The 9,141-nt window shown below is 43.1% G+C and overlaps 1 protein-coding gene across 1 annotated transcript in view; it reads left to right on the forward strand.

The window, feature by feature from the left end:
• The window catches only part of LOC111971925 (protein inscuteable homolog), a 48,978-nt gene extending 40,285 nt beyond the window's left edge, over window positions 1–8,693 (forward strand). Inside the window, 6 exon segments of the mRNA XM_023998715.2 lie at window positions 4,032–4,203; window positions 4,427–4,605; window positions 4,932–4,998; window positions 5,906–6,061; window positions 6,870–6,946; window positions 7,801–8,693. Of these exon segments, the coding sequence (XP_023854483.1) occupies window positions 4,032–4,203; window positions 4,427–4,605; window positions 4,932–4,998; window positions 5,906–6,061; window positions 6,870–6,946; window positions 7,801–7,929 (780 nt within the window). The 3' untranslated portion in view covers window positions 7,930–8,693.
• Window positions 8,694–9,141: the final 448 nt, after the last annotated feature.

The raw sequence follows: 9,141 nt of genomic DNA on the forward strand, positions 1-9,141 counted from the left end.
CGTATGCAGTGCATGTAGATCCATAGATTTCAGGCAAATTAATAGGAAGGCCCTGGAACAGAGCCTCGATTTCAGATTTTTCACTTCCTTTTAGGAAGTTTGCTGCAAAATTAGTTCTGTTTTACTCACAGATATAATTCAAACGGTTTTAGAAACTAGAGAGTGTTTTCTATCCAATAGTAATAATAATATGCATATTGTACGAGCAAGAATTGAGTACGAGGCAGTTTAATTTGGGAACGAATTTTTACAAAGTCGAAATGGCGCCCCCCTATTGAGAAAAGGTTAAATGAAACTGGTATATATTTTTATTTATCACAATTTTCTTTAATCAGGGTGATTTTTCCACAAATAGACAGGTATTTTATTTTCCATGGTAGCACGATCTTCTCTATGTTTGCTAACTTTCTATTAAATTGTATTGGAGTGAGATCATTTCTTTCTTTCGGGATATGTATACCGATAGTCTTGTGCTTCAGTAGTAAAGTCTTGTGCTTCAATGTAATGTATACCAATAGACTTGTGCTTCAGTAGTAAAGTCTTGTGCTTCAGTAGACCTATATAAACAGAGTCTTGTTCTTCAGTAGACCGATATAAACAGAGTCTTGTGCTTCAGTAGGCCGATATAAACAGAGTCTTGTTCTTCAGTAGGACTATATAAACAGAGTCCTGTGATTCAGTAGGCCTATTTAAACAGAGGCTTGTGCTTCAGTAGGACTATATAAACAGAGTCTTGTTCTTCAGTTGGGGGATATAAACAGAGTCTTGTGCTTCAGTAGACCGATATCAACAGAGTCCTGTGATTCAGTAGGCCTATTTAAACAGAGGCTTGTGTTTCAGTAGTACTATATAAACAGAGTCTTGTTCTTCAGTAGGCCGATATAAACAGAGTCTTGTGCTTCAGTAGGCCGATATAAACAGAGTATTGTGCTTCAGTAGGCGTTTTTAAACAGTCTTGTGCTTCAGTAGGCCTATAGATTCAGATTTTTTTTCTTTCTTCTTTTGAGAACAAACAAAAACCACAAAGCATCTCCACCCATGAAAGTCGAGTACAACCCCATTCACTGATTACTGACGCCACACCGGCGTCTGTGTCTGCTCAAAGAGCAGCCTGGAGAACGGAGTCCGTCAGGTGTAGACACGCCAGACAGCATAGCAATGACAATCGGCCCCAGATTAGATCCTCCAGGAAGGTGGAACTGTCGTGGAAGTGGACGCCACAAACCGAACATGAGCCATCGCTCAGCCACGACAACCACACCTGTCGCAGTTGTCAAGTGATGGAGGAAAGGGAATGATTCACTCCTTGTGTTTCATTGTGGCAGGTAGCCTAGTGGTTAGAGCGTTGGACTAGTAACAGAAAGGTTGCAAGATTAAATCCCCGAGCTGACAAGGTGAAAATCTGTCATTCTGCCCCTGAACAAGGCAGTTAACCCACTGTTCCTAGGCCGTCATTGAAAATAAGAATTTGTTCTTAACTGACTTGCCTAGTTAAATAAAGGTAAACAAAATAAAATAATAATAATTGGTTGGAAACTGCTTGTTTATTTCTGTTGGGGCATGTGGCTAAAACAGTAAGATCATGATGAAGTTGAACCTCCTAACCTAAAAACCAAAGGCACATCGACAAAAAGTGTCCTACAGTACATGATATTTGGGCAGCTTAACTTTGGTACAAAGTTATTATATACTATATACCCCTTTGAGAAAGTAGGTAGACATTTGTTATTAGGATTTGTCATATTATTATTTAGGAACACTTTTTAAGTGAGCCAAGTAAGTGTCTTCTTCCACGATTAGTAATACATTTTGGAGACATCGAGGTAACGGGGCAAGATATGAATGAGAAGTCATCTAGTTGCAGCTCAATTTCATGGGAGAGGAACGGGAGAGGTGAGGACGAAGAGGATTGTTCCGCGTGATGGGCCGTGCCGCAGCTGTGAAGTATTAGGAGACAGGGATAACGGGAGTTGTTATCATCAAGCTCATAGTGATGTTCTACAGGAAATTCCTTGACAGTGTGTCTAGGATGGATACTTTGTATGAGCGAAACATTCTACTCACGCTGAAAGTTTTTGTAGACATTTTCACGAAGAGACAAAAAAGCTAAAAGTGACAATTATTGCAATGTTTTTCTGTTTGGGTGCTCTTGTTTTAACACTGGTCGCTTCCATTATAGACTTGACCGTCAAATCCTTCAAAAGGTAGAGTTATACAGGTATCTGTTTGAGGTAAAATCTTTTGCTAATATTATTAAAAGGTTTTTTTCCACAGTATATTTGCCGGGTACCGGCACTACTGCTCGAAGATGCAAGTTCTCTATAGTGTATGTTATTATAGTAGTGGGAGGCACCAGATTTTGTCTGCGCAACATTGCCACCATGTGGATAAATATTTCTATTTCCAACCTGGATGAAAAAGTTCACTGTATAGACACAACACCTACTCAACTTTCCGTGGTTTACTGTCTCTGTCTCTGTCTCTGTCTCTGCTCGTCTCTCGTCTCTCTCTGTCTCTCTCTGCTCGTCTCTGTCTCTCTGTGTCTCTCTGTCTCTCTCTCTCTCTCTCTCTCTCTCTCTCTCTCTCTCTCTCTCTCTCTCTCTCTCTCTCTCTCTTCTCTCTCTCTTTCTCGTCTCCTCTCTCTCTCTCTACACACACATCTGCATATACACAGAACCATGCTATGTGTGTATTTACTTTGCCTACCCCTAAACAACCCCTCGAACACATGCACATCACCCACACCTCGACCATCTCAAACATGTCCAATTAGAATTCAATAAAAGCAGGAGGGGGGTGAACATCACACCTTTTTTCCCATCGTGACTAATTTATAATCGCCACGCCAGCACTTTTCTACCGTCTATAAATCGATTTATTGGAATACTCCTGTTCACTTAACTATATTACGAGACAAAGACATTGGGTCTCACCAACGAGGTGACAATTTTGAGAGACACGTGAATCACATTCCCCCAAACCTATGTGCACGTGTTGGGGAAATGGTAGGCGAGATCTGTGAGCCCTCAGCCCCAGAGGGAGATGGCCGTAACATGTAGTGGTGTGTTTAATCGTGAAGGCTTATGACGAACTGCTATCTCAGGGTGGGCACCGGACACTTAACCAGGGTTGGCACCAGGGGACCACTTAACCAGGGTGGACCCCGGACACTTAACCAGGGTGGACCCCGGACACTTAACCAGGGATAAGCTGGACACATTTATCAGGGTTGACCAGGACACTTAACTATCTGTCTGGACCGCCTAAAAATAGAGCCTACTATAGAGGGATTCTTAGATCAAAGGCAGCTATCAATCCAATGAGATGCTCGGGGCTTGTTACATCATATGTGGTTATACTGTACTTGACCAGGTTCTTTCTTCTTTTTTATGTTGGACTTCTTCAATGAATTCCAAAGAGTACTTGTGTGTGTGTGTGTGTGTTGTACTGTACTTACTGACTGTGTGTGTGTGTGTGTGTGTGTGTGTTGTGGTGTGTGTGTGTGTGTGTGTGTGTGTGTGTGTGTGTGGTGTGTGTGGGTGTGTGTGTGTGTGTGTGTGGTTGTATGTATGTATGTGGTTGTGTGTGTGTGTGCTGTGTGTGTGTGTGTGTTGTGTGTGTGTGTGTGTGTGTGTGTGTGTGTGTGTGGTGTGTGTGTGTGTGTGTGTTGTTGTACTGTGTTGTGTGTGTGTGTGTGTGTGTGTGTGTGTGGTGTGTGTGTGTGTGTGTGTGTGTGTGTGTGTGTGTGTTGTGTGTGTGTTAGCCTGGTGGAGAGGAAAAGGAAAAGGGGGATACCTAGTCAGTTGTACAACTGAATGCCTTCAACTGAAATGTGTCTTACGCATTTAACCCAACCCCTCTGAATCAGAGAGGTGCGGGGGGCTGCCTTAATCAACATCCACATCTTCAGCGCCCGGGGAACAGTGGGTTAACTGCCTTGCGTATTATCCTTATGTTTAGTATTAGATGATTGGACATAACAGAATGTGCTTGTCATTGTGTGCTATGCATATGCGTCACCCTTCATATAGGTGGACGGGATCCTGTGCTTGGCGGACATCCTGACCGATGAGAACAGAGCTGAGTCGGCGAGGGCAGAGGCAGCGGCAGTGGTGGCCCAGATCACCTCGCCACACCACACCTCCACCCAGCACCTGGGCAGCTTCCTGGAGAGCATGGAGGACATTGTCACCGCTCTCATCAGTGAGTGCATGGCTGCTCTACTGCAGGGCTTTGATATGGCCAGATCAGCGTGTTCATTCTGAAACACTTTAAAGGAAAAACAAGAGAACGGACAGCTCCTTCACTTAGTTTYGGGACGGGGATGCAGAAATGTAACCACTCAAATTCAAAGGTGGAGCTATGAATGTAAGGTCCATGAGGTCACGGTGATATTTGAAGATGAATGTTTGTGTGTTTCCTCCAGAGTTGTGCGGGAGTGCCTCCTGCGGCGAGGTCTTCCTCCTGGCGTCTGCTGCCCTTGCCAACATCACATTCTTCGACAGCATGGCCTGTGAGATCCTCCTCCAGCTCAACGCCATCCACATCCTCCTCCAGGCATGCAAAGACCGCCAGAGAGTTGATACTCCCTACTCTAAAGACCAGGTAGAGGACACGCTGATCTATATGTAGATCATTGCTCAACCAAGACCATTGTTTCAGTAGAGTGATTGGTTAAAATGCTGCGCTCGGGAGAGGGAGGAGACCTACCCTGTTACATATGTATGTAAACACCTTCATGTAAACACACCTGCCATATCTTCCTAATTTCCTAAGAGGGCATTCCATAAAAACAGATTTACCATCATTCAAAGTACTGTAGAATTTGAGTAATTCATGCCCAGCACTGTCATATTTTACAAGGAGGCATGCTAAAATGTGTTGAGTGTTGTCAAATCTCTGGTATGCCCTGTTGACTGTGGTCCGTTTAGGTGGTTACCATCTTGGCAAACCTCTCTGTTTTGGAGCAGTCTGCACCTGAAGTCCTGCAAGAGAAAGGTACGCAAAAACCTGTTTTTACCAGTATTTGATGTATGTGAATGAGACTAACATCATGTTAAACATCTCCACACATGTATTCGCTGGTCATGACAGAGACATTGATTAATATCAAAGGAGGGAGATGACAGAGAGATGACAATCAGAGATACATTTTTTTTATTGCAATTCTCTTATAATCCTCAAGATGACAACGTAAACCCACATTTCTGCCATGTTGCCTGCTTCCTCAACCCTCTTAGTCTCTGTCCACTGACTCTTTCTTGTTGATGTTGTGTATTAAAGCCCCTGACTCCATGTTTGATTAGTCTTTTTCTCCTGTTTCTCTCGTCCTCTGTTTGTCTGTGTGTTGTGTCTACATCCTCTGTCTGTCTGTGTGTTGTGTGTCTACATCCTCTGTCTGTCTGTGTGTTGTTGTCTACTTCCTCTGTCTGTCTGTGTGTTGTTGTGTGTGTGTCTACATCCTCTGTCTGTCTGTGTGTTGTTGTCTTACTTCCTCTGTCTGTCTGTGTGTTGTGTGTCTACATCCTCTGTCTGTCTCTGTTTTTGTGTCTACTTCCCCTGTCTGTCTGTGTGTTGTGTGTCTACTTCCTCTGTCTGTCTGTGTGTTGTGTCTACTTCCTCTGTCTGTCTGTGTGTTGTGTCTACTTCCCCTGTCTGTCTGTGTTTGTGTCTACTCCCCTGTCTGTCTGTGTGTTGTGTGTCTACATCCTCTGTCTGTCTGTGTGTGATGTGTCTACTTCCTATGTCTGTCTGTGTGTTTGTGTGTCTACTTCCTCTGTCTGTCTGTGTGTTGTGTGTCTACATCCTCTGTCTGTCTGTGTGTTGTGTGTCTACATCCTCTGTCTGTCTGTGTGTTGTGTGTCTACGTCCCCTGTCTGTCTGTGTTGTGTGTTGTGTCTGCTAGGTGTTGAGAGACTGCTCCAGCTGCTGGGTGAGAAGCCGTCCTCCTCTAGTCCATCGGAGGGCGCCGCGTGCGAGAGGGTCCAGCAGAAAGCCGCTGTCACACTGGCCCGTCTGAGCAGAGACCCGGACATAGCCCAAACAGCCATCCAGCTGCAAGGTAGAGGCCCTCGCTCTGGGGTCAAGTTTCCCCTAGGTACAGATCTAGGATCAGCCTCCCCAAATCCAAATCTTAACCATTAGTGGGGGAAATGCTAAACTGCCCCAAGATCAGTGTCTAGGGGCAACATCCCCCTACTCCATATGCTTCTCTGCTACCKAAGCAGATAGTATTTAGACCACTTCAAATCAAATTGTATTTGTCACATGTGCCAAATAACAGGTGTAGACCTTACAGTGAAATGCTTACTTACAAGCCCTAACCAACAATGCATTTTTTTTAAAGAAAATACAAATAAGAAATAAAAGTAACAAATAATATCAAATAATATCTCTTCTTATTTGCATTCAATAACTCGACTAGGATGACCTTTCTTTTAAGTATTTTAACGTTGTAAATCTTTATCTCAAACAGCATTTTGGTGTGATGAACGCATGTGTGTACCACTCTCAATAGAAGTTCACTCTGGGGTGGAAATGTGTTCCTAGGGAAGAGTTTCCTCAGGTCAAATCAGTCCCCATACGTTTCAACCCTTTTTTACTCTCTTAATCACAGTAGTCATAGGAACTACAGGAGGTTGGTGGCACATTAATTGGGGAGGCAGGCTCATAGTAATGGCTTTAATGGATTTAATGGAATGGTAATCGAACTCAACCAAATACATGGTTTCCATGTGTTTGATACCATTCCATTGACTCCATTCCAGACATGAGCCGTCCTCCTCTCAGCAGCCTCCTATGGTAGGAACTTTGTGTAGGTCAATGGACAACACAGTTTCTAAACTGACCATGGTCTTCCATTTCTCCAGCTGTCCCTCGACTAATCCAACTGTGTCGCTCACCAGCGGAGCGGAACAACAGTGACTCTGTACTAGTTGCATGTCTGGTAGGTGTATTTAAATAAGTGTTTGTATGGTTGTCTGTCTACAATAGTTATATTTCTGAGAATGTGTTTGAATTAATAACATTTTTTCCAGTGCATAAGTGTGTCTAATAACTTAATGAGAGGTTAATATCCAYGGGGCAAAAAGACAGCAGTCCTTGRWCTGAACCAGTCTTCTCACCATAAGGAGATCCCACTATATAAGGAAGCAGGTTGTGTTTAAACATATCATACCTACTCCTGTTCATCCTTTATCATTCAKTCAGCCTGATCATAATTGATAAGGCCAGATCACAGGCTAGATAAAGAGCTCTTTAGACCTGTGTAAAAGAGTCAGAGGCTTAATTAATATTGCTGGACGGTTCTTGCACATAAGGGCTCTCTCCTTCACTGTTTTACACTGCTTGTTATACTCAAGTACATTTAATAGGATTATTTGTTATCACTATTGCCAGGGGTTATAATGGAGATTTTGTCAGTGTTGAACCAGCCTTCAAAGACGGTTGGCTTTCARAGAACATTTTGTTAACTAATATGTAGTAGATATTTGACATTCCCCTGTTGGAGTAGAACTGTAGTCTTGTTTCATACTGCCATGCTCCCTCTCAGTTGTACTGTAACACAGAATACTGAAGCAGTCCTGCACTGCACAGTGTCAGTCAAACCTCAGCCCATCAATTCATAGCTGAAGGACTTATATCTGATAATCAGCAATATCTCGATCTGTAGTCTATATTGAATTATATCTATAGTGATCAATATTGATTTATTCTGTGCTACGTCATACGCTACAGTGCAGTCGATTAAATAGGTGTTGARTGTCTTCAGTGATCCACCCCTCTCCCTGTGCTCTGCAGGCTGCCCTGAGGAGGCTGGCGGCGGGGTGTCCAGACAGCATCGAGGCCACCGACCACCAGCAGCTGATCAAGCCCAGACTGGTGGACTCTTTCCTGCTGTGCTCCAACATGGAAGAGAGCTTTGTATGAGAAGAGAGCTTTATAGGACGATCCAGAGCGGAGGGGTTGGGTGCACAGGCACTGGAGGAGTCTCAGTGACCACTCACTCCAGCCTGAGACTTAAAAGCACACAAGACAAAGGAGGGGTTGCTGAAATCAGTCCCTATATCCCAAAGCACACATTAAATGTATACCCAAAAATCTGAGCATAAACRGAATTGCTGYTAATAATTACAGAACTGACATTCTCGGAGTATAAAACACCGAAACTCGGGRACATGTACATGTTGGCAGCATTCATGAAATGGTACTCATTGGTTATAACTCATCTCATAGCAACATTCRTAGTGTACATGGGACCACCATGCATGAAATAAAAATAATCAGTATTTTGTGTCAGCTGCCAATTTAATGGGTTGTTAAAATATTAGAAACTACTATTGTGTTCTGTTACTTATAGATAAGAATGTGTTTAATGAGTTGTTGGTGGAACATACAGTATCTTCAAGGTATTTGATTACATTATCTCATTTCCCTCTCTTGTTCAGGTGAGGTAGTAATATAGGTCACTGATTTTAGTGTGCTGTTGTGAGCGGAAGGTGACTCCTAAAGTAGGTTTACTTGGAAACAAAAGTGCTTTGAAATCTATATATTGTATCTGTATTTCTTGCCTTGGATCTAAAACATTGTATTTGCTACAAAGAAACATACATTTGTTGTAAACCACAATCTCTATTAAATTACTATTATAATGTATGGCATGCATATACTGTAATAAAGGGAAGAATATCTTATGTTGTATTTTTTGTCACTGTCAAGACAGGTATCCATTCAGAAAGGGACCCCATTGGAACTAGGCTTCACTGCTGTGCTAAATGTGACCAGAGAAAACTAAGCGAAAACAAGAGTATCATGCCACACCAAAGGTAGAACTTGGCTCATCACAGCGAGACCACGTCAGAGGAGATTACTGGTAAATAATCAATGATGCCTTGTGTCCCTTCATAATGAGGGTCCAAAGTCTGTAGCCATGCTTCTCTCACGAGAGCTGCTACAATGCCTGACGTACAGCACGTCTCCAAGGAACAATGCTCCAGTTTCTTCTTTTATCACCAACAAAGATGGTGGGGGATGAAMAAAGCCTTTGTCCGTGACTCAGAGAGAGAGAGCGGAGAGAGAGATGGAGTGGGTCCAAAGGTCCACTAGTGGCTTTGAACTATCAGGTCATGGATGTTTCAGAAC

Source organism: Salvelinus sp. IW2-2015, linkage group LG13, assembly GCF_002910315.2.
Source record: "Salvelinus sp. IW2-2015 linkage group LG13, ASM291031v2, whole genome shotgun sequence".
In the NCBI taxonomy this organism is placed as follows: domain Eukaryota; kingdom Metazoa; phylum Chordata; class Actinopteri; order Salmoniformes; family Salmonidae; genus Salvelinus; species Salvelinus sp. IW2-2015.